The sequence below is a fragment of the Equus quagga genome, chromosome 16 (assembly GCF_021613505.1).
Source record: "Equus quagga isolate Etosha38 chromosome 16, UCLA_HA_Equagga_1.0, whole genome shotgun sequence".
Classification (NCBI taxonomy): domain Eukaryota; kingdom Metazoa; phylum Chordata; class Mammalia; order Perissodactyla; family Equidae; genus Equus; species Equus quagga.
The window spans coordinates 46,742,438-46,766,242 of record NC_060282.1 but is presented as its reverse complement, the minus strand read 5'-3'; the positions used below and the strand labels follow the sequence as shown (position 1 = coordinate 46,766,242).

The following is a 23,805-nucleotide window of genomic DNA, read 5'->3' as shown; positions in this document are numbered from 1 at the left end:
CCAATATAGAATATTCTAGCTACAAATATATGAAACTATTACTTGGATATGGGTCAAATGAATATTTTAGAATCTCCCTTGCTAAATAAGATAAGTGATTACATTAGCATTTCTGTTCAGATATTATTTTTAACTCATTTGAAACTATTTGCAGATAGAAATAGAACTATTCTTAATGCTGATCTCAATGTGAAATATAGAATTCACAGAATACACAAAATTATCGATGATACAACATTCAACAATCAGGTTGCTATGACTTTTACATTAGAATTCAATTATGCAGTAAAAAATAGAATTGTTATAGCTAGAAAAAAATATTTTAAGAGGCAGCAGATACCCTTGGTGGAAATGAGCAGTTCTACATAGAAAGAAAATCCAAGAAGTATGCAAACTGGACACCAGGATACCGGGTATACATAATTTAATCAGAGATTATACAGAATATGACATAAAAACAGCAGTTTACTAGAATATAATCTGCAACACGTGAAAGCAATTTATAAAATGGGTTAAGGTCATACTCTAATAGTAGACTTGTTGGAAATACCAACATAGAATCAGACAGATGTGCTGCCTTTCCTGGTCATCAAATCAACTTGAACCGAGCAATTGGTATGGATTCAAGCATAGATGTGTTGCTGATTAATAAACTAAATCTTGTGTAGTGAGACTGTTAACTTCATAGAGCCACAATTAACTATTGATTGATATTTTGGTATTTTAGATGCAAAAGTACATTCCTCCTAAAAGTTGGAAGTACAACTTAGAACTACTATCTCCTATTCAGTGACAAATATGCATTTACACATCAGAAACTAGAATTTTAGAGACTAATCCTGGTAGAATTTTTAGGGAAATCTTGTCCAACCAAATTTATGATAACAAGAATATGTTAGGTTATTATTTTTTTTTAATTGAGTGTATTGTCTGGCCTAAGCACAGACGTTATCCTTTTCAGTTGTATGGTTACAAAAACTGTATATTACAAACAGTATAGAAACAAGCTGAAAAGAATGTGCCACATATCCTGGACAATTATCTATATGCAGTTAAATTTACAGATATAAAAGAAAAAACAGCCTACTCCCTTATAGTGCACAGTTATTTTTTAGATACAGTGTATCGCTAGTAAGTGGTCTTGTGATCAGCAACTCTAATTGTCCCCAGCACAGAGAATAAGAGCAAGATCCGTTCGGTACAGCTTCCCTCCATCCGATAAAGCCATTATGCTTTTCTTGTATGTTGGAATATTATTAATATCCAGATCCTGTATAGAACATAGACGGCATTGTAATTCAGTTAAATATGGAAATTAATTAACCACTGTCAAGTGATAAAAATGTAAGATGAAAACTGCTTCATCAATCCCTAAAAAGATCTGGATTAAATTCTTATACAGATGTCAATAATCACAAGGTCGTTTTTAAAATCTGTTTATCACAGTTATACAGATTTAGTCCAGTACCAAATCAGGTTAAGAACTGAAATCTACTTCTGATCCTCTATATATTTTTAAAGTAGATTTCCAAAAACGGATGTGAGGTTGCTTCTGGATGGATCCATAAAGTCTACTTAAGAAGTAAATGGAATGGTAACTAAATTACCTGTTTATTCTTCTCACACAGATCCTTCAGCAAAGCATCCAGTTCATTTTCATCTATGTACCCATTGCCATCCTGAGGGAGGAGAAATGAAATAGTATACAACTAACTCCATCCACAATAATGGGGAATGTAGTAAAATGGAAATAGTTGGAATCCTCAGAAATGTCCCTACTGCATACTTGGCAGATATTCTAACCTCTTATGTCAGACCCTAAAAATTTTAACTGCTCTGAAGTTCCAAAATAGGTATGAATTGCCTCTCACTCAACACCCTACATTTGTAAAATACTTTGAACTTGTCACTTTCACATTTAATATTTCACTTTATGTTAATAATATCACCTCTTGTTGAACTAAGTAAGTAGTCACAAATATGTTCATATGAGTGAGGGCACTGAGGCCTGGGGAAGCTATGTGACTGCCCTGATGTCACACTAGGTGGTGGCAGAGCTGTCCTAGAACCCACAAGGACTGATCTGGTCAAGGAGTACAGAAATTACAAGATATGAAGAATGTTAACTAGTGACATCACAAACCACCTTTCCTCACACACATTGATGTTATCATCTACTGCATGGGGGGATTCTGCTGGTTATTTTCGTTCCACCCTGCAAAGTGGGTATTATTATCTCTTATTCCTCTTAAATGAGGAAATTGGAGTTCAGAGGAAATTGGTATCTATTTAAAGCCTCACAGCAGATAAAACTGTAGCATGGGATTTGAATCAAGATTTGCCTAATTTGGGACAAACCATAATACATTGCCTATGATAAGAATGAATTGGCTTAGTAATTTTAATAGCTCATGTTTCTTTTAATATGAAGCTTGAGTTCGAGGGTTTTTCCCCTTTGTGAGCATTTTCCAAATTCTTCTAAAGAATCGAATTATAGGTAAGAATGAACTTTTACCTGATCATATAACTCAAAAGCTTTATTGAACTCTTTCCCACACATTTTGACTCCCTAGATGATAGAGAAGAGAGCAAAGGTTAGAATGCTACTATTATATTTCATTGTATTTCTATCAGCAAATTTCCCACATTCTGACTTTTCAAGGAAAATATTATTTATGGCGGAGAAAAAGAGATATACCTGAAATTTAAGAAGAAAATTCTCCTGCACTGGTAGTAACCTTGTGAGAGAGAAACATTATATTAATAGATTAGATTTCTTGACAAGGATCAGCTTACTATAATAATATTTACATAGTTCCTAAACTCACCTGGCCATCTCAGTTAATTCCAGCTTCCCATCATTGTTTGAATCAAATAGTTTCAGCTGAAAGACAGAATGTCATTACTGTTGCCATCGAAGGATGACTTATTGCATGAAGGAGAAGAAAATTTGAAATAAAGCAGTTTGAATTATCAATTACTTATATAGACAGCAGAATTCTAGAAACTAGCTATTAAACTTTCAGTGAAAATTTTCAATTCTATGACTTGTGTCAATTGACAAAGTTTGTCAGAACAATATAGAATAGTCAAACAGAGGAATATTTATCTTAGCTAGACTTCTGGAATACTGTCATTTATTTTTCTTGCAAATATGTTTATATATGTGTACCAAGATGTGGAAGAGATGATGTCTGGTAGTATATAGCACATCCTGAAACTCTCCAAACAATGGTATGAAAATAAATATTTAATTTGTTTCCCATTTTTAGAGCATAAAAGAGTACAGACAGAAGCAATAGGCAGATAATATGAAAAAATACTTAGAGAATAGGATTTTTGAGTAATTTTCAACTGTTTTATTTTCCCTTGGATACTAGATAGTAAAGCTCCCTACCTCCCCATTGCTCTTACATACACATCATGCCCCAAGACACACCCAGATATAAACACACTCATACCTGTAACCAGGAAGCATTCACGTTTTGAGAAAGTAGCAGCTATATATGAAATATACCAAATATGTATACTAAATATGTGAAAAAGTAGCATTATTTTTGTTTTTAAAGAAAGGAATGTGATCAGGGTGATATGGATATAGGTTTAGTGAGGTCTCTGTAGTGAGAAAAGGGAGGGTATTCTACGGTTTGAGATGTTCTAGGAATCCTTTGTAGGAGGCAGATTTTTTCAGGGTCTGATAATGACACAACATTTTGTAATTCATTAGCCATAAGTCTAATATTGGCACACTGTCTACCAAGATGCTGGACATCAGATCACACAGTTTAGTGCCCATAGGGAAATATTTCCCCACATATATATTTAAATTTTAATTAGTTCTTGATTAATTTGCTTCCTGGATTTGAACTGGTTCATGACATTTAGTCAGACAGGCCAGGCCAATCCAACAGGCGGAAAACTCCCATCTGAGTGATTTTAAAAAGGCTGCTTCAAATTTCTACCTGGAAAGGAGTCTTTACTTTAAATAGACATCCCTTAAGATTGGCACAAAACAGAAAATTGCTAAATGTAGGTTATTGTCTGCTTCCCAAAAGTTATTCAGAGCTTAGATCTACCCACTGTGACACATTTTTAGGCTAATCCTATGATAAGTGAAAATGTAATGAGGAATTAAAGAGGACACTTTCTTAACAATGAAAAATTTTTTTGATTGTTTCAAAAGTAAAGATTAGTCCCACTTTATAATAAATACCACTGTATAGTGAATAGGGCAATAGTTAAGTTCTAGTGTTTTTATTTCCCACATAAAAGTAGGCTGACAGGCTGAAAGTAAACCTCAGTTACATTAAATATAATCAAACTCTTTATAAGATTATTTCTTAGGGTAACTAAAAAGTCTAACTCTTTTATCTAATAATTTTTTTAAGATGGACCTATGTTTTATGGATTATTTATTTAAATCCATGAGGTAAGAATTCACTGTACCTTTACAGTACTTAAAGCATACAAAAATATATATGCTGATCTGAATACTTTAAAGCTTCATCTGAATTTCAAAAATTAAACAACTAAATAATGTTGCTAAAATATTGGCCTGTGGCTTAATCAGTTTGGCAAAGACTTTTCCCTCATAGTTCTAATGCTGTAATGAGTCAAAATTAGCAAATTTTACCCACTTGAAATTAATTAACTTCATAGGCATTGTATTATTCTATCTAGAACTTCATAAATTTACTTGTTCATTAATTCCTGAAACATGAAGTACTTATGCATAAAGCAATTTCTTTGGCTCTATTATCAATATTCTACGATAGATCTTGGTTATTTCCCATAGCATCAGGCTCAGGCTATATTTGTATTTCCTCACCCAAAGCACTAAGGCAATATTCCAAAATAACAGAATCAAAAGAAAGAAGGAGGAAATACCCATTTTTAGTCACTCAATGAATAAGGTAGCTAGAAGTTCTCTTTAAATTCTAACAAAATCTATGATTTCCTAAGTCATGATAAAAGTTGATTCAAAACCTCTATAATAAATGAATTTTAGTGATATAATTTATATATCTATAATGTAACTTACATATGTATAAGTTGTATAGTTTAATGATGTAATTATACTGGTTTTATAAGAAAAATAAGTGATCTTTTGACAAATAAAAATTACCTAGCTCCACAAGAAAGGAAGTACTCATACGCTGAGCCTTAAAGCCAATGCCTGCAGCACTCAGCCTTACAAGGTGTAAGCATCCTTAAGTATTCCACTTTTCAAGTGAAAAGATACCTATGTGCTGTGATGTCCACACCATGGTTTATTTATTTCATCCTGTGTAGCATTGGAAATTAGCAAGAACACAGTAATATTTCATAGGCCTTGGGCTATAATCTTGTCAAGATCAGTCTTACCATTAGGTCTGTATACTCAGCTAGTTTTGTATCATCAACCGTCTTGTTTGCTTTTTCCAGCAGGTCCTTTAGAAAGTTCTGGTAATCAAAGAACACTCAGATAAATTTTGTCAATAACATACAGTCTGCTTCCATTTCAACATGCCTTGAAACATAATATTCCGGGAATGCAAAGAAGTTTTGTTTTGAAGGTAGAACATGGTGAGGAGAGGAGCTTAGAGGGAAACTAAACCATGTAGTTCTCTTGGCATTCCAGCAATGAAGCTGCCTTTGACAGCATCATCTGTTGTAGTCTGGGCTACACTGTGCTTTTATGATTTCAATTAAAGGAGTATCTGGATGGTGCACTGTGTAGAAATCTAAGTAAAAACTTGTAAAACCAGCCAGCCCAGTGGACACATTTCTACGTGACGATATCTTCACAAATACTGACGTAACTCTTCTGCAAGAAACACAAGGGCCCCTCGCTATATCTTCATGATATGTGATGAAAAATGATCAGTAAACCAGATGGAGATCTACCTCTCATTTCAAGTGCATTTTCTGCTCTCACAACTGTATTTCCACATCAGTTTATAGCCAGTATGAAGCTTGTCTCACAAGAGGGCCATCTGGTTAGCTTACAGGCTGGACGCAGTCAAAGCACCTTGGTTAGAATGCTTCAGCTGCCTGTTCAAACTAAAACAGTTGGCCATAGATGATGTTATCTAATCTTTGAAAGATCTGTGAATCATATTAAAATAGAGATTAATGTGGGAAGGATGAAAAAAGATGATTATTAATTTGACAATTGGAGTTAAAGAGTAAGTTTAATTTTTTTTAACGGAGAAATAAAAGCTTTACAAAAGCTTGCAATATAAATGACAGTGTAAGTGCTTAAGCATATAATCTCTTTCATTTTGTCTAGTACTGTTCATTTGCAATTCCTTTATTTTCTCAGAAAATGAATTAATATAATTACGGAAAACTGAGCAGATGCTGTGCTCAGACATTGTTCAAGGACTGGGTTTCTTTGGTTCTGCAGCAGTGTATCCCCCTCTCAATGGATTGGTTCTGCTGGGCTGGTTCTTTTCATGGAAAGCGACCTTTCTTCTTGGTTTGATGAATTTATTTTCACTTCAAACATTCTACTTCAAATCCAAAATGAAGCATGGAAAATTCGAAGTTATCTGTTGGGAGTGAATTTTATTTTTGAGCCTTATGAGGCTTTTGTCAGAGATTAATTGGGTTAAAAATCCTCATCAGAGACTAAAATGGTAGTCACAAAAATAGCCTGGGAGAAACCTCGGGACGCTGAGATTCAAAGTCATGTCTGAGAGCAAGCGATGTTTTACTCTATTATGGATCTTAAAATTAGCTTTCTTGAAAGATCCATCAAAAAAGAATGCCAACTTATCTTCAAAATTCCCCAATGAGGAAGACTTCTATTTAGAATCTCTTTCTGAGAATAAAGCTTAGAACAAAGAAGGTCAGTATTGGAAATGAGCTAAGCTTTTCATTATTAACTAGAAATGACTTTTAAAAGAATTTTTTTGGTCCAATAGAATAAAAACACAATAGCTTAACTGTCAACTTATGTCTCTAGGTTACTAAGCTGCAAGTTTGTGAAAGCCATTGTTTTCAGCGACTTTACATTAAAAATGTTTACATTTCCAAGAGGCTGCAGTTGAATATGTTTCAGTAATTTTGCAATGGTACAAATGTCCCAGTTCCATCTCTAAAACTGTGTGAGACTCAAACTATGTTGAAACATGACTAGGAACCCATGTTTAATATTCATTTCTCCTTACATAACAGCAAAAGAGGTGGCTCTTGATGACTGAGGCTTAAAAATATGTGGTGTTGTGGGGGAAAAAAACCCATTATTAGCATTATCAGATAATCTAAGTCCAAATCTAGGTTCTTTCCCTAGGCAGCTGTATAGCCTTGAAAAATTATCTATCGCTCTGAACTTCAGTTTCTCTATTTGTATAATGGGAATGATAATACTTGCCTTGCAAGTTTTCTGTGAGGATTAAATGTTAAAATACATTTCAAGCACTTAGTACAGTGCCTGCCACATAGTAGCTGCTCAATAAATATTAATTTGCTTGCCTAGTAGTAATGCTATATCCTGAAGATAGAGAAAATGGGGTCTTCCAGACTGAGAAGGCTTTGGGTTGATTTAAGGAAATGAGAAAAAGATGCTTCCACATTTCTGAAAGGCTGGTAAATTGAGTTCATGAATAGTATATAATTTATTTTGCCTTGTATTTCACAAAATCTTTCATGTGCAACATCTTACTTGAGCTTCATAATAAATCTGAGAGGAAGGCAGTATTACTTTCATTTAAAAGATTAAAAAAATCAGACAGCTATATAGAGATTTGTCCAGAGGTAAGACTTGATTTCAGGTCTCTTTGCCTTTTTCTTTAGTACATCCTCCATCTCCCCCACCAGCTCCTCTGTATATCTGTGGGATATGAATTGATAAATTCATTTTCAAAGTTGTGGTTTTTCAGAAGTTTGATTTTGTTAGGACTTTGTTGGTTTTTTTGTTATTGTTGAGAGGCAGCAGCTTGTGTGGAATGTGTAGGGGCCTTAGAGGCAGATGAATCTGGGTTTAAACATTGCAACCCTCCGTCTTACTTCTGTGTGACCTTCACTTAATTTCTCTTAACCTTTTTCCATAGTGGGGGATAATACTAATCTCATAGAACTCACACTAAGATTAAAGAAGATAATATGTGTAAAGTACCTGGCATATAGTAGGTGTCCGATAATTATTTCTTTGTCTTTCTCTTGAAAGACAAATCTATTTATATAGTTGTTTAATTTATAAAATAAAATGTCAAATTTCAATGAAATGGAGTGGCTTATTTGGCTTAGGATATCATTATAAACTATCATCTATCTCTATCTATCTATCTCTCTATCTGTCTACCCACTTTATATAACAATTTGTGCATACCACACAAAATGCTAATTTCTTGCATTGCTGAACAGAATTTCAAGAAGTACTTGAAGTCTGTTTTTTGATCTGGTACTTCATTTAACAATGTGGAAGAGTGGGTGAAAATGTGCCACAAGTTTTTATCTGCTTACCTTAAGCTCTTCAGTTTCGATGAAGCCACTGTGATCAGTATCATATTTTCTCCATGTCTGTAAGTAATTTTGGATAAGGAAAACCAAACACATTTAAAAAAAAGCCAATAATTTTCCTACTTATAATCAGCTTTCTGAAGATGTTACTCATGTCATTCAGTGACAGAGCTTTCTTATACCTTCATGAATTCCTCACAAGACTTCAGCTGCTGGCATCGGAAGAGCAGCAGGAAGTTCTCTTCTGTGGGTAATACATGAGCCAGCTGGAAAAGATTAAAAATGTTGTAAGGAGCATTACAACATTACCTCTGGCATTACTTCCTGCTTAGTTTTTCTTGAACTCATTCATTAGAAGTTGTTTTATTGCCTAGAAAACTGGGAGGGAGAAAAACATTAGAATTGTTCCTACAAAGTGCCATCATGTTTTCCAATGCTTGGGAGCTCTTGAGCAAGTGGTTCTCTGGTCAGGGAGATGGTTGCAGCATGCATGCATAGGAGGCTCAGGCAGGACTGGTTTCACCATGTCTCATCTGCTGGACATAGAAGCAGATTCATCTTGGCATCTTGACTTGTCATCTGTTCTGTGCCACAGAGGAGTCTTGCTTCTCTCAGGATGCATAGAATGGCATACATTTCGTGTAGAAGGAAAGAAACTATGAGAAATATGAATGTAGGGGAAAGAAAGGAAGGGAAAACTTGCATTCCCAAGTCTGAGGAGAAATCCTACTAAGACATGCAAGGGAAGATAACTGAAGGCAATTGTAAGGTAGTGGAAAGAGAGGGGTAAAAGACAATTCATGATGAACAGTGGAAACTGAATAGTAATAGGGAAAATCAGTTCTCAAGTTGATGGTTTCTGCTAAAAGAATGTCCACTGCTTGAATCCAAGACTTGGGTTTATTTTATGATCTCCTTTTCATGACCCTGTGACAATTCTCCTTAGATCTCATTTTGTAGCTTCAATTCTTCTTCTTCTTTTTTTTTTTTTTGGAGGAAAAAGGGCTCCAGATGCCATTTTAAGATGAATATAATCTATCTATTGTGTGCAGGGAGGGAGGGAGCTGGATTGATGGCCCCACTGCAGGCGTGGGTTCTATTCCTGGCTCAGCTACTAATTAGCTGTGGTCCCCAGAACTCCCTCGGCCATTTCTGGAACTTACTGAAATGAGGAGTTGAAATAGAAACCAATGTCTCTTAAATGTATTGGGTGCAAAATGACTTTGAGAATCTGTTAGAATCACTACATCTTCACCATTAAAGAATGAACCTACACATACTACATTTCATCTAATTTCCATAAGTTTATGAATCCCTTGAAGTGCAGGCATAGACCCTTATCCCTGGATTTGAGACCAAGAACCTGTGATCTAGATCAACCTTAATGTCAGCGTAAGTTCCAAAAGTTCTACCAAACTATAGGAAAGTCTCTCCCTATTTTTTTTTTTAAATTTCATCCTTTTAAGTCCATTAAAAAATTAAAAATGTAATATAAAATATATCATTCCACATTATAGGCAAGTAATTTCAGCTTGTTTATGCCTGCATAATATGTCCTTTAACTTATCTTGTTTTTAGTTCTTTCAAATAATGTCTCAAATTAAAACCATTCAGTTTGTAGGCACTACACATGGGGGTAAAACTAAGGGACAGGGCCGAACATCTTATTAGGATGTTTAGTATGACTCAGTCAGAAAACATTTTCTTGTTTATTTTGAAACAAAGGTCACTAGTGTGGTTGTGCATTAACATAAGCATTCATTTAGGAGACAGAATGTAGCCAATGCCAACTTTTCCTGTATTTATTGGTATGTAACTTGTCAGATACTTTGTAACTTTTTGGTGGACCCCCCCCAGACCATCCACTTCAGGAGGGCAGAGACTATTCTTTGTCTGCATTCCCTGAATGCCCAGTATGGCACTTAGTTTGTTATGCGCCTGACATAAATGCTTGGTGGATTGGTTGATAATTTTACTTCATTAGAAATACCTACTTAACATGATTTATAATATATTTTTTTACTATCTTCATTCCAACTTCATATATTGCTCGAATTTTAATAATTATTGTGTATTGTTTTGAACAAAATAATCATTCTTCTTAAAAGAATTATACTTCTCAAAATCCAGCAAATACATGAAAAACAGAAAAAAATAAAAGAATGAGCTATAAGCAATGATCAAATGTAAAATTATGGAAATTTTATCCATTTTTGTTTCAAAAATTAAAGCTCATATAACTTACAGAAAGTTCAGAGTTCTCTAGAATGTCACATATAGAGATGGTAAAATTGCTCTTCATGCCTAGTGTAAATGTATATTTTTTCGCCCATGTCATTTTGGTCTTACTTGGTTTAATTATTTAAAAAAGTACAGATTATATCTACATGCAATATATTCAATCTTTTTTAATTTCACTAAACTGTTAATGTCAAACTGAATACAGCACCATCCTCTTTTGCAGACATTAGAAATGAGTCTTAAACATGTAAAAGATTATAATAAGACAAACCAGCCATTAAAAAGGAAGCAATGGATGTGCGTGGATAGGATGTGGTTATAGTGAACACAAAGAAATCATCTTTTTTTTTTTTTTGAGGAAGATTAGCCTTGAGCTAACTGCTGCCAATCCTCCTCCTTTTGCTGAGGAAGACTGGCGCTGAACTAACATCCATGCCCATCTTCCTCTAGTTTATATGTGGGATGCCTACCACAGCATGGCTTTTGCCAAGCGGTCTCATATCCGCACCCGGGATCCCAACCGGCTCGGGCTGCTGAGAAGCAGAACGTGCAAACTTAACCGCTGTGCCACCCAGCCGGCCCCAGAAATCATCTTTTTTAAGGTGTGTTTCACAATGTGGTGGTCCTGTGTTTTCTGTTCATCTTTCTGTCAATGCATTGTGAATCAATATTCAAATTTCAGAGCTGGGCACAGTAACTCTCCAGCTGTAGCATCTAAGACCATGTCGACAAAGTGCCAGAGGTATTATATAGAAGGTGTTAAGTAGGGCTGCTTTGTTCTCGGATTGGCTAAGTCACTGCTGTCCATAGAAGTATCCGATCCTGCCTGCTCCAGGATTATTGGTGATTGCTTAGTTCTGGGGCTGCCTGCCTGCTCTTTTATGAACTCCCAAAACTTTGTTATATATTGGAGAAGAGAGTGAAGAATATCAAGGGAATGAGTGGAAGACTGATAGCTGTGGCCACAATGAGAATCCCTCAGAGCTTCATTTATGAGAACTGGTTGCCTGTCATGGAGAGTGGGGAAGCTAAAATTTCTTCCTGTTTGCCTGTCTCCTGTCCTAGTCTCCATACATCTTGAGTATAGGGTCAGTGTCTTATTTACTGTTTCTTTGCCCAGCACCTGCAAAAATATCAGTAAATATTTTACCGAACCATTGAATGAAGGCAATTGACTATCTGTCTAGGGTCCTCATACACTGCAAATAAGAAAATAAAATTCCTTTGGAGATCATTCAAATAACTTATTACTGTGCTGTGGATAGGAGTTGGGGTGATATTGTGATATTCCACCCAGAGCTCCCTTCAGGTGCTGTGAGTGTTGCTGTGGCATTAGCTGTCAAGCCCCTTTGGGAGATTACCTGGGCTGAAGAGAGCCGTGTTCCCAAGGAAGCTGCATGTTATGACTGATCCACATAGAGATATAAAGGCCCAGCCCTTTCACTCAAAACTTAGGACATCTCTGGAGGGTTGTCCCAGCTTCAGAGCTCACTGTAGGGTCAGCAGAAGCCTCTGTTGAGACGGTATCATAGCCCATCATCTCCCTCTGCACAGTCTTGTTCTTTTCATTTCCCTTTGATAGGTATTCATCCCTAAAGCACTTCTTAATAAACCTTCTCATTGCTAATCTTCAACTCAGATCTGCTTCCTACAGAACTCAATCCATGACAAGAGTCTTATACATTTCTCTTCTATTTCTAGGCATAATATGGAGCCCTTGCTTTAAGTTTTGGAGTAGGTTGAGATCCCATGCTATGGCTCACATGGCTGTGATTCAGAACTGAACATGCACTGTAGGGAATTCATAGTCACTAATATTAAGAACCTTACAGGGATGCAGATAATTTTGACTTTGTTTTCCTGACAATTTCAAAGCAGGAGATAGAGTGGTAAAGCTAAGTACTAGGTGCAAGGAGAGCACACATGAAGGACAACTTTACTAGAAACATAAATGATGGAGCTAGATACTTCAAAGCGAACATGGGGTATAATTCCTCACTTAAGACAATCATGGTGCATGTTAACGTCTTTCATCACATATTAGCAAAGCATTCACGTTTTTCATTTGGGAACCAGGGAAATACTTTTCCTAGTCAATGAGAAGTGAGTACAGGAAATTTGGAAGGCAAATAATCTTCTCACAAACATATAAGGCTAGTTGAATTTAATAATTTGAATTTGACAAAATGTATAAGAAGTGGGAAAAAAGCTTGGCATTCAGAAGAATGAGGTAGATTTTCTGAAGAGTTATTTTTATTTCTAATAATAATAGCAAATATATTTATTTACAGTGTGTAAGGGTTGATCTATTTGTTTGAGATGTATTATTACGTTTGATGTTGATACTTATATATCACCACTGTTCACAGCCAGGGAAACAGAGGATCAGAGAAGATAAGTGGGCTGCTATCACATAGCTTATAGTTTGAGCTAGATTTGAAATCAGACAGTCTGATTTTCTTGATTTTGAGGCCCTGGTCCCTTACCTTCATCACCCTCCATTAAAATCTTCAATCAAAAAAGTTTTTCTAATAAATTATTTAAAAAAATTATCCACCGCACAGTTTAAAATCAGATTTCATTGTCCCTTATTTCCCCAAGTTCTGAAGTGATGGAGTACTCTACCGTGAAAAATTACATTCACTATGGCTAAATTCACATGCTCATATCCCACATGGAAGGAAAGAGGGAAGTCTAGAGAAGTGCCTGTAGTAGTAGGATTAAAATTAGATCTAGTTTTTTAGTGGATGTACTGACCTGAACAAATAGACACAAGACTGGAGAGGATGGTAGGTTCCCACACATTGCCCAAGGGATCAGGTGAAAAGCTTACAGATTTGACATCCAGCTAAGGGAAATATCTATACTTAATGTGAGCATCAGAGAAGAAACTTCTATTATCTGCTAAATCATTCAATCTTCCTCTTTAACGATTTTAATCTGCTTTCGCTGCAATAGAGCTATTAGTCTGACTACATTTAGAACATTTTTTGACTGTCAGGGTATGTGTTAAATTATCTCAGAATTTCAGTGCTCCTGATTTGAGTCCATATTAACAATCTTTTTATTACTGAATTGTATTTGTGTGAATTTTAAAATCTATTTAAAGACATGAAATTAAAAAGTTCAGAAGAAAGCACATCTGTACATTATCCCTCTTTTTATGTTTCTAGTAGCAAAGGCATGTTGTTGGAAAGTTTCAGTCAACTTCATCAGGATAGAACTTTGAAAATCAACCACTGTATTTTTTGATCTTTGGAACAACATGTTTCAATTAGAGTAAAATCAATTTGGCCTGTTTTCACCAGGAAACCAGCCTACTGCATGAATATCATTTGGTTTACTCTGATTAGATTTTGATGGGCCTATGAGTACACCTATTAAGTGGGAAAGACATATAGGAAAATCCAACCTGTTTTTTCTATGAACACCAAAGTTAGGGTGTACTTGATGTGAGGAGGTAGATAAGTACAAATTTTGGAAGGCATGGGATTTTTCCATTCCTTCATAGCTGTCTGGGATTTGTGTATTTGTGTCCCATGTTACATACAGGATTTCTTTGCAAGTGATATTATGTATCAAATTGGAAAACAGAAAGGATGAACTTCATTTATATAACTTCTAGTGACACTAGAGAGTACCTTATAAATTCAGGGACTCCCCACTCCTCCTTTGCCTATTTTCTACATGTAATCTGTAGCTTTCAATTTCTATAACATCTCTATACTTTGCACATACCTGTTCAACCAGGCTAAACATACAGCCTTGCCATAAGTAATCAGCCAACTGAAATGTCAAAATATATTTTTTTAATGCAGAAAATGTACAGATTATTATTTTTAAAAAAAGGCAGAGTAGTTTAAAGGAACATGGGTGGGTTCTGGCTGTTCCACCATTCATTTCTTATTTTTTCTTTGACTTTAGGCAAATTCTATTGAAGCCTCAGGTTCTGCGACTATAAAAACAGATCTTCATTTTATATTTAAACATTTTATTTTGTTATGACGATCAAATGAGAGAATGTATTTGAAAACACTTCATAAATTATGTAATGTCGTACTAATGTAAATTGTTTTTCTTATTGTTATTGCTATAAAAGTTCCTCAATTCTTCATTTCAGCCTCCATTAACTTCTTCATCCTCTTCTGTTACCTATCTTTTCTCACACAGAAAACCTTTCTTTCCTATAACAGTTTCTTATCTCAAAGTTTTGGGAAAATTTCTTTCATGAAACCTCCAGGACAATGCGTCTGCTAGTGACCCTTAGCCTTTCATTCAAATATGACCTCAAATTATAATTCATAAATGATTAGATGCTATCATATATAGTAAAACCGAGATCCAAAACAGATTCATCCATTCTGTCTTTTTAAAAATGCAAAACCCATGTGGATTGGACTCTTTTTATACTAGTTTCATACTTTTCATACTACTATTCAACCTAAGATTGCTGAAGAAATTAAGTAAAATAAATAGCTCAGCACAGCGGAGTCCTTCAAGGTGAAATATGTTAAGTATAAGATGACAGTCTTTCTTCTACTGGAATTATGAAATATGCCAAATCCAAAATAGCCACATCTAAAATTTCACTGATTTCAGATTTTCCAACTGGTTTTGAGAAGATTTACTTTATCTCATTTATGTTTATTTAAAATTTACTTTTTTTATCCTTGATGATTTCATATCTTGACTAATTGGCCTCTATGTCAATCTGTAAGTCCCATTACTGTTAATTTATCTATTTATATAGTAATGAGTTACACATAGGCAAAGGGGAAAGTGAATACTCCAGGGAAATGTTTTAATTACAAAGATAATAATAGTATGTTCTTCCTTAACTCTATTTGTAGTAGCTATTTAAAAATAAATCTATTTCACATTGACATCACAAGTGTTGTATAAGATCAATTATTTGAAAACCAGGTTAGTTCTCTGAGTCAAAGTTAAATTATGACTAAATGTTGTTGACAGCCAGAATACTTCACAATCTAATACGTTCAGAATATTGTATACAAAGAATGTAATTATGCTTGTGATTTTGCATATTTTACAATACAACCTTATTAATTTTTCTGCACAAAGCTGTGGACCAAATTTCTCTAATAGGTTGCAGAGATAAGGAAAGTAGTTGAGATACCAGAGCTTGGAAAAGTAGAAGTAAGAGAAACAATAGCTCTTTCACAAAGATGAGAATCCCAAAGAATTGATGCATAATTAGATTTTTGCTTCCTTCATTCATAGACAAAAGAAATGTTCTCAGTAGGAAAAGGCATTGTCAAAAGATAAGACTTGACACCTACAGTTTTTAACTTTTAAAGGCCCAAAAGAAGTCTTTACTTATAACACATCATAAAATATTCTCTCACTTTTGCTGAGTTCTTATGTTTCTACTTGAGCCAACTGCCAAGCTAAAATAGAATTTCAGAAACGAGGATGCAGCTTTTTGCCATGATTTCATCATAGAGATTGCAAATATTTCATTTTATATTTTAACAGAAAAGTCTATACTGTTAAATGATAAGAAATACCAATGAACTCCATGTACTTGGCTGGAATTTTAATGAAGTGATTGTGGGTAGTGTAATGGCTTGGGTACCCATCCGGAAGTTGAGGACGTGAGCCTCTAACTGTACCTGTGCCAGCAAACAGCTGCATGACAAAAGGCAAATCATTTCACTTCTCCAGGTCTCAGCATCATAATGTATTAAACTTAGGCTCTAGATTAGGCAGACTCTTAGGTTTCTTTTATTTCTGAACAGTTTTGAATTTATATTTTTGAACAGAAGATAACATCTTCCTTAAGCAAAATAAGCCTCTCTGAATAGGTCTTGACATATTATGTTCTAGTTGGATATCACTACAAAAGGAAGATCATTTATTAAAACTACATCAGAAAAATGCATAAGTTACTTACCTCTACAATTCCTATTTTCCCATCATCTTTCTGCCCATAGTGATCCACAAAAGTTTTCATCTCAGGTGATAACTCCTAAAATTACATAAAAGCAGATAATAATTTTGTAAAATAACAACTCAATTATGCTCGTGACGGTGTTAAAAACTTATTGCAAAGAAAAACCTGAATTGGAACCTTTTGGAATTATGGATAGTGATAAACTATGTATTCTCATGAAAATCAAAGACACAACTGGCACACAGTATTTACTGGCTTCAAATGAGAGTTATGATTATCATTTCTGAATCAATCACTACGATTTATCTTCTATTATTAGTTTTCAGAATATGCTATCCTTGGAAAATATAGTCAGAATTATTCAGTTCATAACCTTTAGTGAATTCAAATATAATGATCACTGTTAATATACCTTACCCATTGCTTGCTTCAGGAAAGATTCTTTTATATTGCTTCACTAATTGTCCCAAAATATTTTCTTTATCCTAACATGTTTTATCCATGGAAAGTAATAATATATGTTTTTAGTTTGGACAAGCAAAAAATGTGAATGTTGAAGAGCGACTCACTTTGTAAACAAAGAATGTTTCTAGCATGGAAGTAGTGTTTATTGGTTAAATATTAAAAAATTAAATATCAGAAAAATATGTGTCAGATAAAAAAATGTCTTGACCAATTTGTACTTTCATTAGAGGCAGACAATATTGATGACCTTATTTTAGGCCACGGGTTGTGTATGCTTTGCCTCCAAGAGTAACTTAGGGAGCAGTTTTCCACTATTTTACTGTTTCCATTTTTTCCAAGATAATGTTTCTCCCCCATGTATTTTAGTACGATAAGACATGTTTAAGAATGACAAAGTGAATGCTTTCATCTCATTTGATTTTTTATTTTTTTCAATCTGTTCTATTTTTTTTAATATAATCTCTTCACATGCTGACAGATTAGAGAGCTATGAACTGTAAACTAGTTATCTGAATATAGAACTAGTATTCAGGAAGTTGAATTTATACCCTGGGGTCTCCAACATTGTCCATTTAAAACGGCCCTGCTGCATTAACTGAAACCTATTTAAACTGGGTCAATCTTTACTCATGTACTAGTCTATGTCCTTGGGAAAGTAAATTAAGGTCTCAGTTTTATCATAACCAACAAGATGGTGGATTATCTATCACACGGTTTGCTTTAGGAATAGATGTATTTACCTTAATATAATTTAAGGGTTATATAGAGGCTGTATATCATTACCACTAGTGTTACAAAATCCTTTTTGAACCAAAGTAAATATCCTTAGTATCACTGAGGTAAAAAATAGTAATTAAGCAATTTAATTATAATGTAGTCTTTAAAATAAAACTCTTCTACTGTGGGTTAAGTGCAATTTGCACTTATTAAGTTTTATTACAGCAGCAATTGTAAGAAAATGAGAGTCCACCCCATGACAATAGTGGGAGGGTCAGTTGTTATGTTTTTTGCACATACCTTAAAATAAACAAAAAATGAAGCATTTGTTTTTAAATCTTAAAACCATATAATGCCATTAGTTTAACTAGCAGACAACATTTGGTTTGTGAGCTTTTTGGGTGACAATTATGTCAAAATCTATGTTTTCAACAGTGTAAAAACATAATGATAAGAATAACAATAACATAATAATGACAATAAATTAAGCTTTATAAAAATGAATGCAAATTCAAAGACTAAATACCATCTTTAGTGTAAAATGGTAGATCTGAAAATATATTGGGTTGTTATATTTCATTAACGTTATATTCACTTATAGTTAATATTAGTGAAATTTTTGAAATTTCACATTATTAATATGACATGCCAACAATGTTTTCATTAATGCAGTGAAATCTGTTGTCCTATGGCCAGAAATGCAGAGAAATCTGGTTTACAAGGTCAATTTTTATGTTCTAAAAGAAGAGATGAAATATGTAAAAGTAGGTTTACTACAATGGGGCCAGTAGTATAGTGAAATATTTGTCTAGTACATGAAGCTCTCAATCCAGATCTTGATGTAGATTTTAACTATCCAAAGTCTATATGCATAAGCCAGAAAAATCTTCAATTATCGAGGTACTAAGCAACATGATATCCTGTACCTATGCTCAAGTTTGGTATTATTGAATCATAATCTAATAATTAGAACTTCAAATAGTCTAAAATTGGGGTGTAGGGAGTAGGAAAAAATAATTAAGCTCTAAAAATTTTAAAACTTTGACATGAAGTCATTGTTTACAAATAGGTACAAATATTAAAATGGAAAAAGGAAAATAAAAATCTGAAAAATGTACAGAGTTTCTAGATATTTGAATTTCTAAGATGAAAATAAATCTCAATATTAAAATTACTTCTAGAAAAATTAAAATATAATCATTTAGCTGCTGGAAGCATCTTCCAAGGTTTGAATTCTAAATTTTATGGTAAGTAAGATTCTTCCAATCAGATATGTTAAATATTTATTTTTGAATGAAGAAGAGAATTGTTTTTGTTTTATTAGTCAAAGATACATAGAGCTATAATGATAGTGTTACATGAATTTATTCACGTGTATAAGGTAGGAGGACGATGTGGAAAGAGACTATAAAATATTTTGTGTTTTTGATTCCATTTTGTTTATACTTTCAGATTTATATAATATTCAATCTGGGTAAAACAATTCCCAGAGCATTATCTGATTTTAAATCAATTTAGTCAATAGTTTTAGTAATGATAGTTCTCTAATGTATTATAATACATTTTAGAGTCCTTTGAGATTCTTTTGAATATGTTGTACAGAACTGTATATGATACAATTTTTAACTTACACAGAATAAAAATGTGATTCTTGAGATATATAGCATTGATATAGATTCTTGATATATATATTACTGATATATGCATCAGTGCTGGAGGTGGTGATCTGCTAAAGGATCACACACACCTATATTTTCCTCTAAAGATATTTAATCTGTAATGTAAAATCTCTTTATAAGGCAGTCAAAAATACCAAAGATCTTTGTCACCTAACTAGCCTAAATCCAACACTGCCTTCTGAAATGCAGTCTTACATAAACCCAATAGATTAGTAAAATTCTTAGCCTATTTTCCTTTATATAATCATCTCATCTATGTATTAAAGCTGGGTGTATTTTTATGCTGACAACATCTTTTCTTAACAGGTTAATTTATGCCCAAAGGGCATCATTCATTGTTAGTAAGAATTGTCATTTGTTTAATTAACTAATGGCTTAAATCAGAAATATTGCTTATTTTCAAAACACTGTTAATTGCTGCCCATCAGAGTATCACTTTGCTTTTTAAAAATACATGAAATTCTTAAAATTACTTTACTTTTTACATCTCTATCTTTTGGGTTTTTACTTCTCAATAGAAATAAACACCTTTCTTACTAAATTCTTGCTCACTATTATGTTGCAAGTTGTCTACCCTTCCCTCCGTGAGGAAGGTCAAGACAAGATATTTTCTCATCTCTTCAACCGCATCAACATCACATCAATACTAATTGGCAGTAAAATAAGAGATCCATAACGTGCAGATCTGTTTCCTGACCACCAAGGGGCAGAAATGTATTTCTACCCCCTTCCTTCTCACACAGTTAAAGAGAAGTTAAAAATTACCTAAGTGAACTCAATCGTAGAGGTGGTGATCTGTTAAAAGATCTCAGGCACCCACACTTTCCTTTTAAGCACTATTTAACCAAGTACAAGTATAGAATTTATATTTTAAAAGCTCCGATTTCAGATTGCAAGGTTTTTCCCTTTAGGGAATCTCTTTCTTTTCCTGTCTCTCTCCTTCTGTTTTCTCCTACACAATTTGGAAAGGCGCTCTTTCTCCACTTTCTCATTCAATAAATGTTTACATTCCCTGGAAACCACTGGATCCCGCTGACTCTTTACAAAAACGCTAGAATATTTTTATTTTAAGGTCAAAGGTCCTTTTCCTTCTTTGCAAAGTTGAACATACCAATCCAGCCTTCTTCCGCGCCTGCTGGAGCTCCTGAATCAAGTTCTGCAGCTCCTTTCCTTCCAAGTAACCACTTCCTGCAAAGACAAAGAGGCACCCAGGTGTCAGACATCTCATTCTGAGTTTCTTCCCTGTTCAATTTCGGGATAGCTATCTTTCTGGCCACCCGAGAGGCTCTCTCTTGCCTCCACGTTGTTTAGCCCGGAAAGGATAGGGCAGTGTACCCCTCTCGGGGTATCACACTTTACACCCACTAAAGGGCAAAGGAGTATGATAGGGATACTGAGCGTAGCCATAGAAACTTTGGGGTGCAGTGTCCCCCAATCCCTGATATCTCTCACTCTTCCCTTCTACTATTACCATTCTTGGAGAGAAAAGAGTTTAAGGTTTTGAGATAACATAGAAACAAAACATAAACTTTCAAGTCGATGGTTTGAAAGCCAGCCGGAGAGATAAGATTAGGGAGATGGGGGAAGAAATAAAGAAAAGAAAAGAGGGTTAATGGGATCAGGAGGCTCAGGGGAAGGGAAAAGGTGAGCTAGGGCACCGGCAAGGGTGTTCACACAGTTGAAAAGAGAGAGGATAATACCGTCAGCGTCGAAATGAAGCCAGATCTCGAAAAACTGTGAGGCTGTGATCAGAGATGATTGCAGGTGGGATTCTGCCATTTTACAGCGGAATGTGTGTCTGCGTGTGTGAGTATGTGTGAGTGAGTGTGTCAGTGCGACTGTGGAGTGAGCGAGAACCTAGGAGTGTGTGTGCCTGTGTGTGTATGTCTGCGTAAGAAAGATTCTGGGCTGTCAAGGAAGACCAAGCCGCGGGCGCTGCCGGGCGCTGTCCTCGGTGCTGCTCAGCTCAGGCGTTCCTCCGGAGTTCTCTCTCCTCACTCCGCATCCAGTTCTCAGTATTTATCCTGACTGCCTGAGCCGGGCCACGCCTCCTCCTGCCTCCCATTCCCCACTCCCGCCTCTTGCTCACGTTAATCTTCTTCCCCTCCCTTCCAGTTTTCTCTTCTCCTCCCAGGAAAGCTAGCTGGAGCAGGAGTTTTGGAGCATAAGAAGCAGCAGGTGGTGAGAGATCCTTAGCTCAGAGACTGGATGCTGGAAACAGAGACTCATTTCCTCCCATATTGTCCTAGTCCATAGAGAATATCATTCCTGAATATTATAGTAAAATAAAACAAGTGGAGAGGTTTTGATTTTCAGATGGAAGAGGAAAGTCGATGAAGAGTAGAATCACGTAAATGACGCTTTTATGTTGTGTGTGTGTGATTTCTCCAAGACATTTTAGTATTTGTTTTAACAAAGTCAGGTGCAAGCTTGGCAAGTATTAATTTGATTAATGTATACAATGAATCTACTGATATTAACTACTCTATTTTGTGTTTGTGAGAACCATCATATGAATGTTTCTTAAGATGGTTTATCTGAACAAGCCTTGCAACATGAGAAAGCAAGATTATGTTTTTTTTTCTTCCAGCTTGAAGTAGAATTATAATTGGAAAGTGATAGAATTAAATTATAAAATCTTAAAATGTTAGAGAAAGAAGTGATCTTAGAGATACTATGTTTTCCCTCCTTTGAGTTTAGAAAGAACGAGTAAGCTAAAGCAAAGAGAAACTAAGGATCTGGTCCAAGTTCATACCTAGGTGAGTTAGTGACCCAGCCAAGGTCCCATTTAGTGGCTTTAACACACATACCTCTCCTTTTTTTTATGCCAAGCAATCCCTGTTAAAGAATTTTTCAGAAACTGGAAGTTACCATCAGAGTTAGAAAAAACTACCTAACTGAATACATGTTATGTGTTTTAATGTAATAAATGATACATTTAGATAATTTATTATTTAAATAAATACTTCTAAAGTATTTGGTTTTGAATTTTTTGAGACCTTGAGGTCCACTGAAGATATATCTTAAGTGTCTGATTACAATGGTATAAACAAAATGAAGTAACGAGAAAATACAAATACAGCCAATATAGACTTAAAGTGAATTCACCAAGCTCTATTTTTTTAACCTTTTGTAATTGAGTATGAAAACTCCCAATTTTATGTTTCTGAAACTATAACTCTACCCAGTAGTGGATTTGTGGAGCCTTTTATGTGTATCATTTTCAGAGACCCATCATTTCAAAGCTGGCCTATTTGAACAATCTTTTCAATGGAGTTCTCACTTCCATAGTGCTTGCGGTACACAAATTACTTCACTTCCGTTTCCTTATCTGATTCTTACTTTTAGTCTCTGAGGCTGTTATGCAGAGCAATGCCATTTTTCTTATTTCACATTGGAGGTATTCTTGGACTAAATAGGCATTCACTAAGTGTTTAGTCATTTATACTTTCATTCGTCCAATGAACATTTATTAGTACTTATTATGTCAAGCACTCTTCTGGACACTGGAAAACAATAAAATGAAATGCATGGTGCTTGCCTTCTTTAAGCTTAGTCTTAGGGGGATACAGTCACATGCATACACATGACAGTTTATATTGATATAATGGCAGTTTTCACCAGCTAGTATGTGTCCATAAACCTCCTAATTTTTCCGCATGTGCAGTAGTTGAAGCTTAAGTTATCTACCTTTGCTTAGATAACAAGCACTGAAAAAACTTTGTTCCATGGTGAGCACTTTTAGTTCTAAGGAGAAATCGTCATGGGAGTGAAAGAGCAATAGCTTGTGCAAGCTCATCATAACTCCTGGAAAACTAGTTCTAAGAAAGGTCCTGTTTGCCACTAAATTAGCAACAGGACATTTGTATGAAAAATGTGGTATGTGAACTTGGAAGCAAATGCTAGAGGATAAACTTTGAAGAGAGGGTGAGAAATCATTCCATTGACTAAAGGGCCCAAAGACTGACCCTTTCTAGTCCTAACAGTTAACAATGTCTAGACTTTGGGTACAGTTCTGAGACAAAGAAAAATGCCAGGAAAAAATGAAGGAACATGAATCAAACAAATTGAGCAAAAGAAAACTAATATTTCTATTCTTTTTGGTAATTACAACTAATTTCCTTCCTGAAACCCCTGCTTCAGCACACCCGCACACACACACACACACACATACACACAAACACGTATAAATTCTTAAATAATTCCACAACTTTTTCTAAAGTTTCTTTTTAAGTCCCCAAAATATTACATGACTATTTTAAAAATTTTTAAAAGATGTACATGAAAAAGCCATCTCTTTTCCATTTTACTTCTCTGAAGCCACGACAACTTGAGAATTTCCAT

At 34.8% G+C, this 23,805-nt stretch overlaps 1 protein-coding gene across 1 annotated transcript; it reads right to left on the bottom strand.

Moving 5' to 3' along the window:
* Window positions 1–1,156: 1,156 nt before the first annotated feature.
* CALB1 (calbindin 1) lies at window positions 1,157–21,240 on the bottom strand. Its single transcript, XM_046642602.1, has 11 exons — window positions 21,162–21,240; window positions 20,573–20,649; window positions 16,601–16,675; window positions 8,628–8,711; window positions 8,449–8,505; window positions 5,365–5,442; window positions 2,829–2,884; window positions 2,699–2,738; window positions 2,516–2,569; window positions 1,608–1,679; window positions 1,157–1,270 (listed from the first exon to the last, which is right to left on the bottom strand). The coding sequence occupies exons 1-11, from the start codon at window positions 21,238–21,240 to the stop codon at window positions 1,157–1,159; spliced, it is 786 nt and encodes a 261-aa protein (XP_046498558.1).
* Between the last annotated feature and the right edge of the window lie 2,565 nt (window positions 21,241–23,805).